The sequence below is a fragment of the Protopterus annectens genome, chromosome 15.part0 (genome assembly GCF_019279795.1).
Source record: "Protopterus annectens isolate FY-2018-M chromosome 15.part0, PAN1.0, whole genome shotgun sequence".
Lineage (NCBI taxonomy): Eukaryota > Metazoa > Chordata > Ceratodontiformes > Protopteridae > Protopterus > Protopterus annectens.
The window spans coordinates 95,723,933-95,747,758 of record NC_056749.1 but is presented as its reverse complement, the minus strand read 5'-3'; the positions used below and the strand labels follow the sequence as shown (position 1 = coordinate 95,747,758).

The following is a 23,826-nucleotide window of genomic DNA, read 5'->3' as shown; positions in this document are numbered from 1 at the left end:
GGCTGAGTGATGTTGTACTAGGTTTTTGAGGGCAGGACACTTATTGGGGAGGTAATAGAATGACAGAGGCAGAGCTGATTGTAGGTTAGGAGGTTGGGCAGTTCAAGCCAGTGGAGCTGTCTCAAAGCAGTACAGTGATGAGTTCTATATGAGCAATTTGCAGCAAAGCGGGCAATTCTGTTATAGCAGGCTTCCATTTTGCTTAGTTCAGTTTTGTTGAGATTAGTCAGAATGGGAGATGCATAGAGTAGGGTGGATAGAAGTTGGGAGCGAGCAATGGCTGATCTTGTGTTGTTGGTAAGAAATGGTTCGATACGGTAGAGCGACCCCAGTTTGGCATGTACTTTTTTAATAGTTAAGTTGAGATGACTATCAAATTTTAGGTGGGAGTCTATGGTTATTCCTAATAGCTTAGCCTGTGCCACTGGAGCAATTGGAGTAGCATTAGTGGAGTAGATAGTCAATTGACTGTTAGTGTTTTTGTTAGAACTGGTTATAATCATAAGCTGAGTTTTCTTTGGATTGAGGATAAGTTGGGCTTTGGTAAGGTAGTTTTCAATGTCAGAGAATGCTAGTTGAGTTGTTTGCAGGAGGGTGGGAATGTTTTGTGCAGCACAGATTAAGGTAGTGTCATCTGCATACTGAATTATAGATGCATGCTGTGTGGAGGTATGGAGGTCATTTGTGAAGACTGTGAATAGTAGTGGTCCTAAGATAGAACCCTGTGGGACTCCTATAGTTATGGGCAGCTGAGGAGAGAGAGAATTTTCCCATTTCACAGCTTGGTACCTGTCAGTTAAGTAGCTTTGGAACCAGGTAAGAGTGTAATTTGATAGATGATATTTATTTAGTTTGTTTAGCAGGATGTGGTGTGAGACTGTGTCAAATGCTTTGGACATATCCAAAAAAAGAGTTGACACTTGTAGGCCTTCATTTTTGAGACAGTTTACTGTGTCTGTGAAGCAGAGGAGAGCTGTAGTGGTACAATGGACAGGTCTGAAACCATGCTGAGTAGGTGACAGGATGTTGCTGTCTAGGAGATAGTTTAGCATCTGGGTATGGATGCATTTTTCTAGGATTTTGGCCAGGAAGCAGAGTAAAGCAATGGGTCTGTAGTTATTAAGTTCAGTGGAGGTCCCGCCTTTATGTATGGGTGTAACATAGGCTATTTTCCAGAGTTTGGGCACATATTTTTCAACAATTGATCTGTTTATGAGAGTGGAGACTGGAATAGCAATAGCATCTGCTGTGAGTTTCAAGAAATAGCTGGGGAGTAGGTCGGCTGCTGTTGATGAGGTTTTTAGTTTGGAGAGCATGCTTTTGATTGATGTGGTGGAAACTGTTTTGTGGGTAAAGCTTGTATTAGTGTTATTTGTGTTGGGGGGGATAGTGAGGATGGAACTATCCTGTGATACTAAGGATAGAATTGAGTTCACAAAGTGGGAGTTGAATTGTGTTTCGATGGGAACTTTAGTGTCAGGGGTGGTTGGTTTGGGGGTAGCCTTTTGGGTGGATTTTAGTAGCTGGTTTACATTTTTCCAAAATGTTTGCGGGTTGTGTTGGTATTTAGTTTGTAATGTTGTGTAGTAGGATTTTTTTGTCCAGTCTAATGCATTTTTTTTGCACGGTTGCACAGTTCTTGGTACTTAGTTAGGCTTTGTGTTTCTTTGTTTTTTGATAGTAAAGCCAGGCAGTGTCTCTGGACTTGAGGATTTGTTTGGTTTCTTTACTGAGCCAGGGGTTTGTGGAGGTTCTAACCTTAATTTTGCACAATGGAGCGACAGTGTCTAGGTGTTGTAGAAATGTTTTGTTGAAATATGCTACAGCCTGGTCAAGTGGGAGGGCTTTTTTTTTGGGGGGGGGTCCAGTCACAGTTACAGAGTAAAGTGTTGCAGGAGAGAATTATTTTGCGTTTCTAGTGGATATATAGTTAGTGGTTTTGCATATGCTTGTTCTACTACGTGTAAGGTATATTATGTTGTGGTCACTTAAGGTGTCTGGGAGACTGCCTGTGTGAGGGTACAATGTGGGGTTGTTAGTTAGGACCCAGTCAAGGATGGATTCCCTTTTAGATTTTTTATCACATCTAGTTGGAATTTGGACTAGCTGCTGGTAGCCATGGAGATTTATTAGATTACTTGGTGGTTCTGATATACAGGTGAACCAATCTAGGTTGAAGTCCCCCAGAATAAGGGTTTCTTGTGAGTATGTGGAAGAACACCAGGATAAGAAGTCTTCAAGGCTAGCAGGTGTATTACCAGGTGGAATATAGATCACAATTGTGGTGATGACCTTTTAGGGTGAAGTTGAAGTTGTGAGATAAGTATGTCCCAATTATTGGGGGAGGGGTAGGAGTTTGGTAATTGACGGACAGTTAAGTTTGACTTGTACAGTAAGGCAGTTCCACCCCCTTTACGAAGTGGTCTGTCTTGTCTAATGATATTGTAGCCAGTAGGGAGAACTTCTGAGTTAGCTATGTTTTTATTTAGCCAGGTTTCTGTTAAAGCAACTATGTCTGGGGAGTAGTGTGCTATTGTGGCCTGGAGTTCAGGTATTTTATTTTTGATACTTCTAATATTAATATTTAGCATTAAAAGATGGTTGGTTTTGCTGCTGTTGTTGATTTGCCCAGGGATGAAGAAAGTGGGGATGTTATGTTCTGACATATGTGTTGGAGCAGTTTGAGTTGGACAGGATGGATTTGGGCCTGGGTTGGGGTGGATATCCCCACTTATGGTGAGCCTGGAGTTAAAATGGTTATACAGATGTTGGAGTTTGGTGAGGAGTGTGAGAAAGTATTGTGTTTTTTTGGAGTAGGAATGAGAGCATATGTGTTTAGTCCTGAATTGGTCCGTTATGTAGTTCTTGAATAACTGTGGGCAGATATTATTATAATGTGTGGTGTCTGTATACGAGAGTGCATAATGCAGTGTTGTGCTACTAAGTTTAGGGATATTGCTAGAGTGATAACTTGTGGTGTTGTAAAGAATTATGAGAAGACAGACTAGACTTAGTTGCGTGATAGTCATGGTTATAAAGTTTAAGTTGTTTCTAGGTGGGGGGTCTGAATAGGCATTATAGGGTTGCACTATATGTGGATGGGGAAGTAGTGTGGGTGATGTAAAAAATGCCTAGTGGGAATGAGAGTGATTGGGAGCATTTTGTGTGGAGCAAGTTGGTGTGGTATAATGTGATATGACTTGAGGAGCTGTGATTGGTGGAGGTGATGTGAGGGTGAGCTGTGGGAGTGGCTGTGATTACTATAAATGTAGAGGTAGTGGAGGCGGGAGGGAATAGGGGGCAGGGGAGCAGAGAGAGCCCGAGCGTTAGCGAGGGCAAACGGAGTGGGGCAGAGCCAACCAAGACAAAAGAAAAAGTAAGTATTACTTTACAAATCTGAACACTTTTAAAACAAATTCCTTGTGTCCTGGTGGGAGACTAGAAATTTAAAGATGGCTCCATGCTCAGCAGGATTCTAATATAGACTTTGTATTGGGCGAGGGAGATAGCACAAGGGGTGTATACCAGGTGGAATGCAAAGAAACCAGAGAGGCAATCAGTGGAAATCAGTGAAGGCCTCAGAGGGGGTAAGTAATAATTCAAACTACCTGTAAAGTGAAGGAGAGAAGAGACAGCAAAGTTTATTAAGGTTGGGAGTGTGTCTTCACATTGACTTGCTGATTAGTAACCAGTTTGTGCACAGATTAGAGTAGGGAGATACATTAGCAATGAAGAGGAATGTATAGAGATGCAAATAAACAGGTGGGCCTCCAAGTGATACAAACTAAGGCAGAAAGCACTGAGAGGGCTGCTTGATGGTTAATTTAGTCACAGGGATGTGAATTAAATGTATACTGTCTATTGGACAGTTAGGACTACTGTACTAGTGAGGGGGGGACACAAGGCTACAACAGTCAGTTTTATTAGCAAGCTGAGAACTACTAAGAAATACTGCTAATGTAATAGCTTCACTCTCATAAAACATACAAGTAGAATGCCTGGGTGGACTGACCCTGCTCTTGAGGCTCAAAATGTATATCCTTGTTTAGTTTGCAGTACTGATTCCTTCTTATACTGTATGGGTGGAGTGGTAGCCGCAGACTGCAGATTTGCTTGAGTGTGCTCAGCAAGCAGAATGTAATTGCTGAGGAGCACTTGTGTCCTGGTGGGAGACTAGAAATTTAAAGAATAAATCTTTCATCAAAGAAATATGAAGGAGAATTGTAGGGAAATGATAAGTATCAGCTGTGTTTTTGGTCGAAATGTAGTTAGTGAATTATGTTTAATTGCCAAGGGATTGATTTACATGGTATCCGGTGACTTGTCATGTTAGACCCAGACCAAGTCAGTCATCTTTTTTAGTTCCATTAAATCTGCTTTGTGTTCCTTAATAAATTCTCAGGCCTCTACTGAAAAGGGGTTGCTTCCTGTGCATTTGGACTATCATATGTGCTGGAAATTTTAGAGTGTTTTCATCCCATGTGAGAAATGTCCATGGATCTTGCAGCATGGGCCCCCTTGAGATGTTGGCCCTGGGGCGGCTGCCAGAATCACCTCTGTTGCACTCCACCACTGGAATATACCCCCAGCTTGATACAGTCTGACCAGAAGGAATGGTATATGTACAGTTTCTCTCAACTGTCTCCAATTTTCAGGGTCATCATTGATTTTGACTCAAATTTTAGCTCTGTCTGTCTTTATCACTCTGAAAATTGGTGGCTTGAGATGACCCTCAAGATGTTTTTAAACTGCCTTGTATTCTCTAAGGTTTCTGGAAGCTGTTTGCCCATTCTGCTGTTATACCCTACAGGAAGTATGTAAGAAGCTGAGATCCCTCGTAAAATCCTCCAAAGCTAGTTACAAAAATAAAATTGCCAAAGATTACAAAGACAACCACAAGGCATTCTATAACAATGTCAAGAATCTAAATGGCAATGCTCAGATCTGCTCTGAGCTACAACAGAATGGCATTAAATATACTGATCACAAGGATATTGCCAATATCCTGGCAGATCGATTCAGTGCCAACTTCACCCCCCCTCTCACCCCCTAAACGGCCCATCTCAATACCGGAAGATTGCCAAATTCCGGTAATAACGGCCACACAGGTAAAATAACACACTCTCTAAAGCTAAGAATACAGCATCCATGGGGCCAGATGACATCCCAGGCTGTGTACTACATGAACTACAAAATGAACTGGCACCTCACCTAAGTGTCATGTTTAATCATACCCTCACCTCAGGCTTTGTGCCCACTGAGTGGCACACAGCTACTGTTATCCCACTCCTCAAGGGGGGATCCACCTTGGATCCCGGGAACTACCGCCCCATCAGTCTGATGAGCCTGGTCTGCAAAGCCATTGAACGTATTATTATGGAACTTATAAACAAAGACATTGGCAACCTTCAAACACTGGACCCCACCCAGTTTGGGTTTGGGATGGGACGATCTTGTCTCCTGAACCTGACTGACTTCTTCGAATCAGTCTCCAGTGCCGTGGATGAGGGTAAGGCAGTCCACACAGCCTATTTGGACCTCGCCAAGGCCTTTGACACCATTCTCCACTCTGGAATCATAGATAAACTTACTAAGCTGGGCATTAATCCCTACATCACTCGATGGGTTGCCAACTGACTTACTGACAGAACCCACACTGTAAAAGTAGCTGACTTCAAATCCGACTCCAGACAAGTGGAGTACCTCAAGGTTCAGTCCTGGGACCGCTGTTGTTTGGCATCTACTTCTCTGAAGTACAGGCCAACATTAAGGGACTCTGGCTAACAAAATTCACAGATGACTGCAAACTGGGAGACATTATTGAATCCTCAAATGATGTGGATACTCTACAAGAGGGCCTTACAGAAACAGATGCTTGGTGCCAGAGCCGTAGGCTCAAGCTCAATGCCAAGAAATGTATAGTCATCCCCTTTGGGGAAAAAACATGTACCTGCGAATTATCACATAGGTGGCAGTACACTAAACACTGAAAGTGTGATAAGAGACTTATGGACACAGGTGGACAGTGGTCTCACCTTCAATAACCACATCGCCACAACAGTCAGGAAATCCTTCTATGTTGCACACCTCATCACTAAGGGCTTTTCATCCAGAAAAATGAAGGTCATTGTCCCACTGTAGACCCATTATAGAATACAATGCCCCATTTGGTATGTACCTCTCAAGATTTCTGGAACAAATGGAAAGGCCATAGAAATTCCTCACTAAAAGAATCACAGGCCTAAAGCAGATGCCCTTTGCTGACCGCCTTAAAAAACTCCAGCTATACTCTGTCGCATATCATCTACTCAGAGGTGATCTCTGCTTAAAATACAAGGCCGTGTCAAACCCAGAGCTGTTGGACATGCTACACTTAAAGACATCCCAATCCCTCAGAGCCACATGCTCCAGGGATCTAAACCTTGTCATCACAATAAACAAAACATGCTGGAGGGATAGGTTCCTGACCCAGAGACTCCCCAGACTCTGAAATAGACTGCCCATACATGTCAAGCAGAGCACCTCCTTGGCCCTCTTCAAAAGGAACCTTGACGATTGGATGGAAGAAAGGAAATTCACCCCGGGGATCATGTCAGTCACCCTGCTAGACAGGGGTCCAGGGAAGTAAATAGTGTGGGAAGAAATAGCCAGGGAATTGTTATTGCTAGGCTTGTATAGGCCCTAGGGCCGATAGCCTAGTACCAACGTATGAACCTATGAACCTATGGAGTAAGTAGGAACTGACAGGGATTCTGACCAGTGCTGAGATGGGTTTGACTACGCAGGACTCTGATCGATTGTGGAATGTCTGTGAACTGCCTGTTCAGGCAATCTAATCAGTGATGGGAGGAATGTGAATAAGTAGACAATATCTGCTGAAGGGGTGGATCTCAGTAGGTAGTGAACTCTCATTACTTATTATCTGGGTTTAAGCAAGCAAGGAATTCTGATCACATCTGGGATACATGTGAGCAGGCAGGGGATCTGATCATTAACAAGATAGGTGTTGGTAGTTAAGGACTCCACTGATGGGATGGGTATGAGTACAGAAGAAACTCTGATGAGTCCTAGGATAGATGTGAATAGGCAGGCACTCTGATAATTAACAGGATGGGTAATGAGTCAGGCAGAAGACAGCAAACACTATCAGTATATCTGTGATGACTGTCTGGCTCTGATACTGGCTGAGATGCCTAAGAGGGTTTTGGGGGACACTAACTGCTACAGGGATGCATATGTGCATTGCAAACTCCGGACACTAGACTTTGCTGACTGCCTCTCTGTGGAGAGTGCACCCATCACAGTTAGGTGTGGCAGAGAGGCAGACAAACAGATCACTTTTAGGTTTCCAGTGTGTTCTTGGGCATGGATCACTACTGGGACAGTAAGAGGTCTACAGGTAGAAAACACTGGATGTATATATTTGTGTGTGTCTGTATGTATGTGTGTACATGTGTGTATATGTGTGTGTGTGTGTGTGTGTGTGTGTGTGTGTGTGTGTGTGTGTGTGTGTGTGTGTGTGTGTGTGTGTCTCTGTGTGTGAACTCCAAGTGATGCATACCAACTCTTTTGACATATACTACATGAAAACTCTGCAATGTTTTTTTTTAGTGCACACTGCTACTGCCATATAACCTTAATGGGTATATTAACTACCTCTAATCAGGTAAGTATGCAGATATAAGCAGATACAATTATTTTTTTTATTCAGGACACTGCACCTTCATCAAGCATGAGACAAGGTACTTTTCTCTAGGCGTAAGTACTAGAGTCTGCCTATAATCTTTGTTATAATCCCAGCAAGATTCCATGATAAACAAGCCATAGAAAGCATCTTCTTTAACTGTGTTTTAGCAGAAATAAAATCTGTCATTAGTAAAGATGCTGTAGACAGCAGCAGACACATTGTAAAACATGCATCTATTATAATTCATTAGCTCTTAAAGTGGGTTGAAGACAAACTTTGCACTTGTATAATGTAAATATATATTATATGTTATATGTATAATGTAAATATGTATTATATGTTATATGTATAATGTAAATATGTTTTATATGTTATATGTATAATGTAAATATGTTTTATATGTTATATGTATAATGTAAATATGTATTATATGTTATATGTATAATGTAAATATGTATTATATGTTACATGTATAATGTAAATATGTTTTATATGTTATATGTATAATGTAAATGTGTTTTATATGTTATATGTATAATGTAAAAAAGTTTTATATATGTATAATGTAAATATGTATTATATGTTATATGTATAATTTAAATATGTTTTATATGTTATATGTATAATGTAAATATGTTTTATATGTTATATGTATAATGTAAATATGTATTATATGTTATATGTATAATGTAAATATGTTTTATATGTTATATGTATAATGTAAATATGTTTTGAGATTGTAACAGTGTAACTATCACTGCATGGTTCCTTATTATAAAGTCTCCTCAGTTTCCTTTTCCATTGTTTAACTCACCATCCATCTTAGCACTGTGGTGCACTATCTTCTGAATGTCTGATGCTGCCTCAGTATTAATACAATAGCAGTGCAAAATAACACCAAGAGCCAATATATCACCACCGCAGTCGTTAAAGAAACATGCCAGTCCTAAACTTATGGAACCGCTCTCCTTAATATTTGGAGTCACATGACTAAGCACTATTAAAAGGATTGTTTTGGTAGTAAATGGACTAAATTGCTTAACATGATTTAATGACTGGCAGGTTTTTTCACCAACTCTGGCCGTGACGTACTGGTTTCTGATGCCTCCTGTTATATTCTGTAACATGTACCACATGATGTATGCTGGTACCAGAATCTCGAAGCAATCCTAAACAAGGAAAACGGTCACTTTAAAATCAGACTGGTATTGTCTGTGCTATTGGTCAAGGTCTGATAGACTGAATACAGATACATCCAGTCTGACAACCCAACCCAAATTCACTGCAACAAGGAAATGCACTTTTTCACTAATATGCAGCAGTACAGTGTTAGTATAATTACTTATGAAGATACAGGGTCTCCTCTGGTGTGATTGTAGGGGGGGGACCATTCACTAATATGCAGCAGTACAGTGTTAGTATAATTACTTATGAAGATGCAGGGTCTCCTCTGGTGTGATTGGATGGGGGGGGACCATTCACTAATATGCAGCAGTACAGTGTTAGTATAATTACTTATGAAGATGCAGGGTCTCCTCTGGTGTGATTGTATGGGGGGCATTCACTAATATGCAGCAGTACAGTGTTAGTATAATTACTTATGAAGATGCAGGGTCTCCTCTGGTGTGATTGTATGGGGGACCATTCACTAATATGCAGCAGTACAGTGTTAGTATAATTACTTATGAAGATGCAGGGTCTCCTCTGGTGTGATTGTATGGGGGACCATTCACTAATATGCAGCAGTACAGTGTTAGTATAATTACTTATGAAGATGCAGGGTCTCCTCTGGTGTGATTGTATGGGGGACCATTCACTAATATGCAGCAGTACAGTGTTAGTATAATTACTTATGAAGATGCAGGGTCTCCTCTGGTGTGATTGTATGGGGGGGCACTCACTAATATGCAGCAGTGCAGTGTTAGTATAATTACTTATGAAGATGCAGGGTCTCCTCTGGTGTGATTGTATGGGGGACCATTCACTAATATGCAGCAGTACAGTGTTAGTATAATTACTTATGAAGATGCAGGGTCTCCTCTGGTGTGATTGTATGGGGGCATTCACTAATATGCAGCAGTACAGTGTTAGTATAATTACTTATGAAGATGCAGGGTCTCCTCTGGTGTGATTGTATGGGGGACCATTCACTAATATGCAGCAGTACAGTGTTAGTATAATTAATTATGAAGATGCAGGGTCTCCTCTGGTGTGATTGTATGGGGGGGGCATTCACTAATATGCAGCAGTACAGTGTTAGTATAATTACTTATGAAGATGCAGGGTCTCCTCTGGTGTAATTGTATAGGGGACCATTCACTAATACGCAGCAGTACAGTGTTAGTATAATTACTTATGAAGATGCAGGGTCTCCTCTGGTGTGATTGTATGGGGGGACCATTCACTAATATGCAGCAGTACAGTGTTAGTATAATTACTTATGAAGATGCAGGGTCTCCTCTGGTGTGATTGTATGGGGGACCATTCACTAATAAGCAGCAGTACAGTGTTAGTATAATTACTTATGAAGATGCAGGGTCTCCTCTGGTGTGATTGTATGGGGGCATTCACTATTAAGCAGCAGTACAGTGTTAGTATAATTACTTATGAAGATGCAGGGTCTCCTCTGGTGTAATTGTATAGGGGAGCATTCACTAATACGCAGCAGTACAGTGTTAGTATAATTACTTATGAAGATGCAGGGTCTCCTCTGGTGTGATTGTATGGGGGGCATTCACTAATATGCAGCAGTACAGTGTTAGTATAATTACTTATGAAGATGCAGGGTCTCCTCTGGTGTGATTGTATGGGGGGGGCACCATTCACTAATATGCAGCAGTACAGTGTTAGTATAATTACTTATGAAGATGCAGGGTCTCCTCTGGTGTGATTGTATGGGGGGACCATTCACTAATATGCAGCAGTACAGTGTTAGTATAATTACTTATGAAGATGCAGGGTCTCCTCTGGTGTGATTGTATGGGGGGGGCATTCACTAATATGCAGCAGTACAGTGTTAGTATAATTACTTATGAAGATGCAGGGTCTCCTCTGGTGTGATTGTATGGGGGACCATTCACTAATATGCAGCAGTACAGTGTTAGTATAATTACTTATGAAGATGCAGGGTCTCCTCTGGTGTGATTGTATGGGGGGACCATTCACTAATAAGCAGCAGTACAGTGTTAGTATAATTACTTATGAAGATGCAGGGTCTCCTCTGGTGTGATTGTATGGGGGGACCATTCACTAATATGCAGCAGTACAGTGTTAGTATAATTACTTATGAAGATGCAGGGTCTCCTCTGGTGTGATTGTATGTGGGGGGACCATTCACTAATATGCAGCAGTACAGTGTTAGTATAATTACTTATGAAGATGCAGGGTCTCCTCTGGTGTGATTGTATGGGGGGGACCATTCACTAATATGCAGCAGTACAGTGTTAGTATAATTAATTATGAAGATGCAGGGTCTCCTCTGGTGTGATTGTATGGGGGGGCATTCACTAATATGCAGCAGTACAGTGTTAGTATAATTACTTATGAAGATGCAGGGTCTCCTCTGGTGTGATTGTATGGGGGGGCATTCACTATTAAGCAGCAGTACAGTGTTAGTATAATTACTTATGAAGATGCAGGGTCTCCTCTGGTGTAATTGTATAGGGGAGCATTCACTAATACGCAGCAGTACAGTGTTAGTATAATTACTTATGAAGATGCAGGGTCTCCTCTGGTGTGATTGTATGGGGGCATTCACTAATACGCAGCAGTACAGTGTTAGTATAATTACTTATGAAGATGCAGGGTGTCCTCTGGTGTGAATGTATGGCGTGGGCACCATTCACTAATATGCAGCAGTACAATGTTAGTATACTTACTTATGAAGATGCAGGGTCTCCTCTGGCATGATTGTATGGGGGACCATTCACTAATATGCAGCAGTACAGTGTTAGTATAATTACTTATGAAGATGCAGGGTCTCCTCTGGTGTGATTGTATGGGGGGGACCATTCACTAATATGCAGCAGTACAGTGTTAGTATAATTACTTATGAAGATGCAGGGTCTCCTCTGGTGTGATTGTATGGGGGACCATTCACTAATATGCAGCAGTACAGTGTTAGTATAATTACTTATGAAGATGCAGGGTCTCCTCTGGTGTGATTGTATGGGGGGACCATTCACTAATATGCAGCAGTACAGTGTTAGTATAATTACTTATGAAGATGCAGGGTCTCCTCTGGTGTGATTGTATGGGGGACCATTCACTAATATGCAGCAGTACAGTGTTAGTATAATTACTTATGAAGATGCAGGGTCTCCTCTGGTGTGATTGTATGGGGGGCATTCACTAATATGCAGCAGTACAGTGTTAGTATAATTACTTATGAAGATGCAGGGTCTCCTCTGGTGTAATTGTATAGGGGAGCATTCACTAATATGCAGCAGTACAGTGTTAGTATAATTACTTATGAAGATGCAGGGTCTCCTCTGGTGTGATTGTATGGGGGGACCATTCACTAATATGCAGCAGTACAGTGTTAGTATAATTACTTATGAAGATGCAGGGTCTCCTCTGGTGTGATTGTATGGGGGGGGGCATTCACTAATATGCAGCAGTACAGTGTTAGTATAATTAATTATGAAGATGCAGGGTCTCCTCTGGTGTGATTGTATGGGGGACCATTCACTAATATGCAGCAGTACAGTGTTAGTATAATTACTTATGAAGATGCAGGGTCTCCTCTGGTGTGATTGTATGGGGGACCATTCACTAATATGCAGCAGTACAGTGTTAGTATAATTACTTATGAAGATGCAGGGTCTCCTCTGGTGTGATTGTATGGGGGGGGACCATTCACTAATATGCAGCAGTACAGTGTTAGTATAATTACTTATGAAGATGCAGGGTCTCCTCTGGTGTGATTGTATGGGGGACCATTCACTAATATGCAGCAGTACAGTGTTAGTATAATTACTTATGAAGATGCAGGGTCTCCTCTGGTGTGATTGTATGGGGGGGCCATTCACTAATATGCAGCAGTACAGTGTTAGTATAATTACTTATGAAGATGCAGGGTCTCCTCTGGTGTGATTGTATGGGGGACCATTCACTAATATGCAGCAGTACAGTGTTAGTATAATTACTTATGAAGATGCAGGGTCTCCTCTGGTGTGATTGTATGGGTGGGGACCATTCACTAATATGCAGCAGTACAGTGTTAGTATAATTACTTATGAAGATGCAGGGTCTCCTCTGGTGTGATTGTATGGGGGACCATTCACTAATATGCAGCAGTACAGTGTTAGTATAATTACTTATGAAGATGCAGGGTCTCCTCTGGTGTGATTGTATGTGGGGGACCATTCACTAATATGCAGCAGTACAGTGTTAGTATAATTACTTATGAAGATGCAGGGTCTCCTCTGGTGTGATTGTATGGGGGGGGACCATTCACTAATATGCAGCAGTACAGTGTTAGTATAATTAATTATGAAGATGCAGGGTCTCCTCTGGTGTGATTGTATGGGGGACCATTCACTAATATGCAGCAGTACAGTGTTAGTATAATTACTTATGAAGATGCAGGGTCTCCTCTGGTGTGATTGTATGGGGGGGGCATTCACTAATATGCAGCAGTACAGTGTTAGTATAATTACTTATGAAGATGCAGGGTCTCCTCTGGTGTGATTGTATGGGGGGACCATTCACTAATATGCAGCAGTACAGTGTTAGTATAATTAATTATGAAGATGCAGGGTCTCCTCTGGTGTGATTGTATGGGGGGGGACCATTCACTAATATGCAGCAGTACAGTGTTAGTATAATTACTTATGAAGATGCAGGGTCTCCTCTGGTGTGATTGTATGGGGTGGGGACCATTCACTAATATGCAGCAGTACAGTGTTAGTATAATTACTTATGAAGATGCAGGGTCTCCTCTGGTGTGATTGTATGGGGGGGCATTCACTAATATGCAGCAGTACAGTGTTAGTATAATTACTTATGAAGATGCAGGGTCTCCTCTGGTGTGATTGTATGGGGGGGACCATTCACTATTAACCAGCAGTACAGTGTTAGTATTATTAATTATGAAGATGCAGGGGTCTCCTCTGGCATGATTGTATGGGGGGGGTGGGACCATAATAGTTTTTCAAACTTTCCGTTAATCAGCATGCCATTTTGACCAACTGTTTGCTCTGAAATGTCACTCACATGGTATTTGTTTGATTCATGCTACTATAATTGTTTAAGTACGATAATGCATCTGCAGAACAGAGTTAAAAAAAAAACATAAGTATGAAGGAATTTTACCAATTAAAGTGTAATAGCAGTTAACTAGAACAGGTTCCTGAACGAAATGGAACACTCGAACAATGAGGTCTTCAAATGTTTCCCCAGCACTAAGAAAAGGACACATCAGCTTCTAAAATGAAACACTTTATGAAATGATTTAGCAAATACAAGCTCTCCTGTTACAGACAAGTGACTGTAAGGCAATTTGTTTGTTTGTTTATTTATTTATTCTTCATTTTAGAAACCAGAAGTATGAATGTGGCAAAATCAGTTCAGGAAGTTGAAGGTAAACAACTTGAAATAATTTGCTCTTATGATGCTGCGTACAAAAGCTACATAAAATACTGGTGTCGTGGATATTACAAGAGTTCCTGCAACATAGTAATTAAAACAAATGACATCAGTTCTACAGATGATGGCAGGATAACAATTGAAGACAAACCTTCACGTCATCAAATAAAAGTAACTATACACCCATTAAAATTACAAGACGCTGATTGGTACTGGTGTGGAATTCAGATCAATTATGGATATGATGACATGGACTATACAGAGATTAAGGTGGCCAAAGGTAAGAAATGTAAACTTCTAGTATTTATTCCATTAGCAAAATACAATGCCTTGATTCAGTACATATTCAGCTGTTTGCATCTTTATCTACTAATTCAATCATTAATTACAAATGCCCCTTTTTAGTGTCATTTCTTCACCTGTCAAATATTAGTATAATTAAACCGTTTGAAGCACACTAGAACACTGTTGCATGTTTAAATATTTTTCACCTAAGTTGTTATCACCAGTTATGACATATGGAATATTTTTTAGGGAGTGGTCTATGAAAATGAGCTGTTAATGTTTAGTAGATTGTTACAACATGCATGCAAATAAGAAAAACAAACCTAGGGCATGTAGTTATTTACTACTTGTAATAACCCACACAAATTTATATATAATTATTTTAGGCTATGGTGCAGGAATTTTATGATCTACCCTGTTTTAGTTTCTTACAATCCAAAGTTAAATTCAAAACTTTCAAAAATCTATCCAAGCAATAATGCTTCAAAGGGTGGGCATAACAGGGAAATAATAGACTGCCAGTGGATGTCATGAGGCCTGACACTGCAGGTGAAGGGCAAACCCATGCCTGGATAGTTTATTTTTTTCTGTACCACCCACACTGGAGGACATTACTCAACTCAGATTGGGCCTCTCTTTTAAGTTTGCTTCAATAATATATATATATATATATATATATATATATATATATATATATATATATATATATATATATATATATATATGGATCCCTATCACATGGTCGACAGGCCATATGATCGACTTTCATTTGGTCGACAGTTCATTTGGTCGACAAACAGTTTTATGTGGGGGGCTTCAGCCCCCACACCCCCCAATGTGGGGGTTGTACCCCCCACACCCCCCCTAACTATATATATCAACTCCAGGATCGCACAACATTGGGGAAGGGGGCAAATCTGCCTGTCGACCAAATGAATTGTCGACCAAATGAAAGTCGATCAAATGGCTTGTCGACCATCTTAGGTAGACCCATATATATATATATATATATATATATATATATATATATATATATATATTTACTTACTTGTCTTTTGTTAACCGACGGGTTAGTCCACTGGGCTGGTGGCCATTTTCAGTGGAGACCCAAGGAGGAAAGCTCCACACAAAGAACGTATTACAGAGTTGTATAGCAGCAATTAGAATTTGAATAAATAACTACATACATTCATGTCATATAAGAAATATAGTACAAAGTATCATATAGTCATGCACTAATGAAAATTAACAATTCATATAAAATCAGCAAGGATTATAGGAAAAATTTACAAGAAAAGTAGATTTCCAAAAGGATGAAGAGAAGAGCCCTTAACATGTCATTAATGGTTACACCACATTGGTGGAGGGGTAGAAGTGGTAATAAGTCAAGTCAAAACATTCAGTAACAGTTTCTACCCTACAGGGATTAAACTTCTGAACTTGGGCACTAGTCCCAGGGGTCTGGAAACATAATGTCAATTTTTTATTTATTTGTGCAATATATACTTACATATATTCCAAGTAAGTGTAATATTTATTTATTATATCCATAGTCAGTATTATTTAACCCGTTCAAGTGCAATATTTGACAAATAACTTAGGCGTTTCAATCTGTAGTGTGGTCTGTATTACTTTAAATAGGGTATATAATTTAACTCGGGGAGGGTATTCTTTTCATATATGATGGTTGGTAAATGTCTCTGCTCTTTCTTGCATTAATTGGGAGTAGTATTGTATTTGTTAGTAATGTTTATTCCTCTACTTGCATGTGTTGTTTCATTTTCCTTTGTACTCTGAAGAATTGAGCTGATGCACAACATTTCATTTAGGCTACACGTGTGTAGTTCTAAATGATAATAAAGTTTACTTTGACTTGACTTTGACTCTCTCTCTCTCTCTCTCTCTATATATATATATATATATATATATATATATATATATATATATATATATATATATATATATATATATATTGCACGTAGCATTATGCCAGCAGATGGTGCAATAGTATCCTCCAGGCGTATTTGTGGAGGTTGTGATTTTGTCACCCACCAGGAGATGCCAGGTAAGTTGCATGTGATTGTGGGAAATATCATTGGGGAACACCTCAGCCAGATGGAAAAGATATTCACTGGAATGCTGGTTAAAAAAAATCATCAAGCACTCCACCACCAAGCTTAGTAAGGGGACATTTATGACACCTCTGAAGGTGAGGACTAGATTTTCACTGTCTCCATGCTTGGGGTCCCCAACCTTTTGTGGCCCTCACTATCCCTGTGACTGTTTTGTTTGTCCTGTTTGTTTGCAATCGCTTCCTCACCTACCTGACTTACCTGACCCTGACATACCTATGTCCCTTAACCAACATTGCTATCTTACTGAAATTAAACAAAAAAGGGGGCACCTATCCCACAAAAAAATATTGTCCCATGCATAGCTCTCCACATTGCACGTGTCTTCTTGACACACCTGATTCAGTCCAAGTGGCTATACAACATGATTGTGTTGTTGTTACCCATATTCATTGTGGTGATAGTCCAAATTCATCCAATGTTCTGTCCATGTTCATTTTACACTGTTGAAGTGGATAGCTATGTTTTTTTTCTGAATTCCCTCTTGCATATTCCTATATTGCTTTCCTTTTGTTCTTCCCCCTACTTACCACCCCATTTCACCACTTTCCTATCTAACCTATTTTCATACCTTTAATCTGGTCAAAAATAGAATCACGCACCACACACATATTAATAAATCCTCACTGAAGCCCTTCAGTTGTTGCCCTCTGTGTTTATGCAGAGTTTGGCATTCTGCACTAGTGCTGAACAATGCTGAATGGCTCTTCAAATGCTATGGTATGGTGTGGTTACCTCTAAGCAATGCTGTTTAAACTCACTGTACTAAGGAAACACAGGTTAAAAGTAGAACAAAGGCAGTCATTTTAAATATTTGCTATATTTATTTAGACTGATGAATGTATAAATATGCAAATCCATATGTGTATTGTTGGCATAAATCAACTGAGAAGTGTTTGTTTTATACAATACTTCAGTGCAGTAATTTTCCATAACATCTGCATTATTTAATGCTATCTTGAATACATATGTAAAAAAATTTGATTGAGCTGGTTTTGAATCCTGTATCATTTGTGGTCAAAATAAGAACTCGGTACTGTTATACCTGCTTCCACAGAGACAGCTAGGCAGCAGGCATTTTTCTTACTTTCAGTACTGTCCAAAGTGCTGACTGCTGTGCCTCTCCATTTAGCATTTTTTCAGTGAAGTGGAGACCAGCCTTTGTCCCTTAACTCCATGCCACCAGGGAAAGCAGTACTAATAGTCCTTAATGTTATAAAATTTATGCCACAATATTTACAATACAGACCACATTATGAACACCATAGTATCTGTCAGCTCTTTCTACCATAGCGTATATGGATAAGTACTTCTTAAGTTCAAGTAGCAGCCATTAAATGTGGACCTCACCTGTGAAAACACTTTGCCATTGATCGCACAAATCATTTGCTCATCGGTGCGGTATGGAAAGAGCTGATTGGCAGGAATTAGTATGTTTGATGCACAGCTTTTCTTCAACCCATAATTGTGCATGTAAAACCACAACCAAAGTGAAATCACTTGTTAGTGAATAAACACATAAAAAAAACACATCAGAGATAAAAGTGCCTCAGGGAGCGAAACTCCAACCAAATAACAATGAAGAAGCACCAGCAGCCATAACAAGTGGTCAAACGCAAAAAGATTTATTGTCCAACACAAACACAACTCACAGATAATCCACACTAAATGCTTAACTGTCTCACCGCATTTTTCATTCTGAATAGAAATTCTTCAGATGTGAAATGAGTTAATTAATTAACCTCACCCTTAAATACAAATTTAAATAATTTTACACTAATTGCAGTCTTAAACTGAACATATCTCATTAATATTAATAAAATACATTGTTTTTAAAACCTACCAGATGTTAACTTGTTCATGAAAAAATATGTGCAAATAAAAAATAAAAAATATTATTATATAAAGCTTATTATTTTTTATTTGCACATATTTTTTTCACGAACAAGTTAACGTGGTAGGTTTTAAAAACAATGTATTTTATTAATATTCATGAGATATGTTCAGTTTAAGACTATGATTCGTGTAAAATTATTTAAATTTGTATTTAAGGGTGAAGTTAATTAATTAAGTAATTTCACTTCTGAAGAAGTTCTATTCAGAACGAAAAACATGGTGAGACAGTTAAGCTTTTAGTGTGGATTATTTGTGGTCTGTGTTTGTGTTGGACAATAAATCTTTTGGCATTTGACCACTTGTTATGGCTGCTGGTGCTTTGTCATTGTCATTTGAATAAACACATATTTACTCAGACTGACTCATGTGTCCTGTACCCATACACTTGAAAATAGATATGTCAGTACTAGTTCCCAAATGTCACCTACACTACAGAAATAAATAGCACAACTTAATTGTTACATCATCGAAATCTTTATACTGACAATAGACATTCAGATCATTTTATACATGTATTGATGCGGACAGTATTTCTTCACAAATATGAGCACATGTACATACACAGTTGCATCCATGGTGATCACAAAACGTGTGTGTCTGTGGGTGACTATTAGTATGTAATGTACAGACTGAGAAACAGTGCATATGTCTCAGTTCTGCTCCATGCATTCTTCACAGCTTTTGCTTTTGGCATCTAGTTTGTGAAGCTGTCTTTTAAAGTATACCTGCACATTGGAAACACAACAGAAAATACAAGCTACACACACTATGCACAACCCTCTCATAACAGGATATGTTACCCACATCATATAATGATGATGGCATCAGATATAAAGACCAGTTTGAGAAGGCAAAGTCATACTTCAGGGATGGTGCAATCATTATCTACTGTGTTCTGCAGATAGGAACAAAATACTTACATGTGGGTTAACTTATCACAGCAGCCAAATTATTTGTGTGTCTCTATGCATGTGTAAGTGTGTGTGCATAGTCAGACTGACATCAATCTGTATCCTAATATCATCAATCTGGTCCCATGCAGAACTAATATCTTGATAGTCATACAAGCCTACCCAGCTGTTTCAAACAGGTCTTCCAACTTCTTCTCTCAAACATCCATTGATGATGCCATACAGTATAAATTGTCCAGCAGCATTTAAAAGTCAGATTTGTGCTGTGGCACTTGTGTTAAGTACTGGGTTCTTTAACTGGTGTAACTAGTTAGGTAGGAGTTCTTATCTCACTGCAGTCAATTGGTGTGTGTGTGTGTGTGTGTGTGTGTGTGTGTGTGTGTGTGTGTGTGTGTGTGTGTGTGTGTGTGTGTGTGTGTGTGTGTGTGTGTGTGTGTGTGTGTGTGTGTGTAGTTATAAGACCATGAGTCTGTATCCTACTGTCAGCAATAAAGTCCTATGGAGAACAAATATTTTGACAGTCATACAAGCCTAACCAGTTATTTCATACAGGCCTCCTGACATCTTCTCACAAACATAGACTGTTGATGTCATCAGCCATAAAGTCTTTTCTGACACTCTAAATGCTAGACTTGTGCTGTGGCACTTGCGTTAAGTACTGAGTTTTGTAGATAGGTAGGGGTTCTAGTTTCACTGTAGTCAATAGATGGGTATGTGTTCATTAAAAAATCTGCATGTTGACAATGTTAGAATGGCATGTGAGTCCCTAGCTATGTCAGACTCTCTTCTGAACATCTTCTTGTAACATACACTGACAATGTCATCCCATATAAAGTTCATTCTGACATTATTCAAGTCAAAATTGTGCTTTGGCAGTACTGTGTTCTCCAGCTTCTGTAACTAGATATTTAGGGGTTCTTATCTGACAGCAGACAACTTGAGTGTATATGCATTCAAATAATGCTTTTGAGACAATTTTATACAGAGATGTAACTCCACATCCATCCCAGACACTCCTCCTAATATGTTTTTCTCAGCATACAATGATGCTATCATACTCTGTAAAGAGCAACGTAACACTGATAAAGTCAGACATAAGTGGTGATACTATTGTTACATTGTATGGAATTCAGCTTCTATACCTACACTGGTGTAATGTTCAAATCAGACCCAGTCTACTGCTGTGTGTGTGGTTGATGGTACGTTATGGACATTGTATAATCTTTTGAATCACTTTTAATTTCACTGCCACTTAGGAGGAGCCTTTAACATAGCCCCATGCACCCAACACCCTTTTTTCCCTCTGGCTACATGACATCCTTTCTGCAAAGGAGTGGAGTATGACATCATGTCAGAGATGCATACACACATCATGAAGCAGATTTCTTCCATGAGCCTCTGCAAGACATCTCCAGACCACTGGGTGTATAATTGCTAATTCTGTCATGGGATGGTGCACGTCACATAACAGAGAGAGGCAGTATGTAATGCAATCAAACAAATACACACATATGCACATTGCCTTACTATATTTCAGCATATAGATATAGGGAGATTGGTTTAAATGGTATGATAATATTTAAGATTTTACGTGATGTTGGCTGTTAACTTAGTAATGACCTAAGGCCCTATGAACATTTCACATATCACTGTTGCTGTCATCGATGTGTGCTGCGTTGAGGTGTGTGTGTATGTACAGTAGGCTTACAAGAGGGTATTACAACCTGTGATATGAGCTAATGTACAGTTGGCTGCTGCTGCCATTTCTTTACATGTTCCTTCCATAACAGCTGCAGTAATATGCCTCCAGAGAAATGTTGACATGGGATGATATTATGTATATTGTTGCTTATTAAGGCATGTGTTTTTGTGGTGGATCAGATCAACATTCTAGGCAGTTGTCATTCAACCATCACAGTGACATTTGCAGTATGGCACAGGTATGCATGTGTCTACCTACCATCATCGAATGCTCTTTGATATACATTAATATAAATTCATACTGATCACATGAGCATATAAGTCTTGTTTTATCCACATGTGATATACATGGAAATGACACATTTTGATTCAATTGTAACCTTGTGGAAATCATTGTATGTGTTGCATTCCTAAGGATTATTGAGGTGGTCACTAGTCCCATTTGTGTCAATAAATGTTCTACATGAACCACAACCAACGCATTAGTTATCTGTCCTTATATAGTATTAGGCCACTCAAACACATCTTTCCAATGAAAAACATATAGGCATATGTTGTGCATTTGATGCAATTACATGACATTGGTGCAGTTGTATGACTGTGTGAAAACTACCACTATGTGACATGTGATGCATAACCAAGTTTGTATTTGGAGGTGTTGTCAGAAATCATTTAATTAAATAAGTGTGAAATGTTAAGCACAGAGCTGTTTGTGGATGCCACCAGCCATACTCACCTGGAAAAAAATAGACAGACAGCTGACAGTTTGTCTGACACTTCACCCCTTTGTGGCCACTGGTCAGCAGCCAAAGTATATATACAACATAAAAACACAAAAGCACTCTGCAAAAACACCCACTGGTAATCCGGAACAGTCAGGATACAAGGATCATGAACCAAGCGTTGAATAAAAAATCTCTTAATTAAACTTTCTCACCAGCTCAGCCAAAAAAAAAAAAAAACACTTCCAAAGTAACGCTCCTTTCACCAACACCCCACACTTTTTCGGTTTCACAACATAACTCAGTTTATTTTCTCAGGAGAGCAGCTCATCTATGTAATGTCTAAGACTAAAAACACAGAATCAGTAGGCCCTAACAACATCCCAAGTTGCCTGTACCATGACTTAAAACCATTCCTATTTAAACACATCCTTCAGACAGACTATGTTCTTGCAGAAGGGTGTACAGCAACAGTCATTTGTCTGAACAAGGGGGATCATCAATTGATGCATGGACTTATAGACCCATAATCCTGACTCTCCTCACCTATAAGGCAGACCAATGACTCATCATGGACATTATCAAAAAAGAATACAGATAATCTCCCAACTGTGTACCAAACCCATGTTTGATTTGTTAAGGCTACATTATGTCTGTTAGTTCTGGTTGGTGTGTTCAAGAAGGTCACGAAGGGCATGCTTGATGAAAAGACTGTCATCCCACATGACTTGACCTGGCCAAGGCATTTGACACTAATCCATACTCAGTTATTACAGAGAAACTGTCTCAAGTTTGTTTAAACATCTACATCACCAAGTGGGTAGACAAATGCATCACATACAGGACACATAATATCGAAATGTGTGGTCACCTCTAGCTAGACTCCAGTGACCAGATCCATAACTCAGGGTTTTGTACTAGGTTCTTTCCTGTTCAGTATTTAAGTCTCATATGTCAAGACAAACTTACACATCCTTTGTCTAACCAGCTTTGTGGACTGCAAATTCTGGACAATCATTTAAACCAAGAACGCTATTGATATACTGCAGAAACAATTAATGCACACAAAGAATTGTTGCCAGAGCCATGGAGATACAGTAGATGAACAAAAATCATGATTAGTTCCTTTATTAAGCAAATACACAAGTTAATTACAATATAAACAGCAGACACACTTATTAGCAGACCAAGTGGTACATGACCTGGATACTCAGGTAGCTAGTAAGTGGAACTTCGACGAGCATACTCACAGTGGTGATGAATCCCTTGTATGTAGCACAACTCCTGAGTAGGAACAGGCTATTCACATCAAAGGACATTATAGTCCCATTGTTCTCACGGCCCTCATTACACTAATAATCGAGTACAATGTACTCTTTTGCATATACCTCACCACCCATCCTCCAGGGATGATTTACTCAAATGTAGCACTTTTGCCACAGTGAGCTCCCACGTATCTTATCGGCCATACATATGTATTCTTTGTGATGCATAACCATTAGGAGTTGACAGTGCAGAATTCCCTTCAAGGTGTTATACAAGATGCATGTCTGATACGTGTTCCTGTGTTGCACCCAGTAAATGCATAGCTCATTGACAACATTGATGGCATTGGTTGCATTCTTGCAGGTGTGGTTTGTGGCATAGATATGTCATGCAAATCTCACAACTAGCCAGGACTGCTTGTAATTTAAACTACAGGTGTAGCAGTGTCCCTCTTAACACATCCAAAATGTGGTCATTTTTGAGGAAGGTGTCCTTAATCCCCCTTATAGATTACTGTCAAATCTTTTCACTTTTACAAGTGTGTTTATGCAGTACATGTAAATAACTCACAATCGCATATTTTATGTCGGTGATACAATTAATAGTGGTATTATTCTGATATTGTCCATGATTGTGCT

At 39.5% G+C, this 23,826-nt stretch overlaps 1 protein-coding gene across 1 annotated transcript in view; it reads left to right on the top strand.

Moving 5' to 3' along the window:
* LOC122789795 (adhesion G protein-coupled receptor E3-like) overlaps nt 1-23,826 on the top strand; it is a 1,074,489-nt gene that overhangs the window by 82,835 nt on the left and 967,828 nt on the right. The window contains exon 2 of the mRNA XM_044057237.1: nt 14,226-14,555. Within this exon, the coding sequence (XP_043913172.1) occupies nt 14,226-14,555 (330 nt within the window). The remainder of the gene's footprint in view (nt 1-14,225; nt 14,556-23,826) is intronic.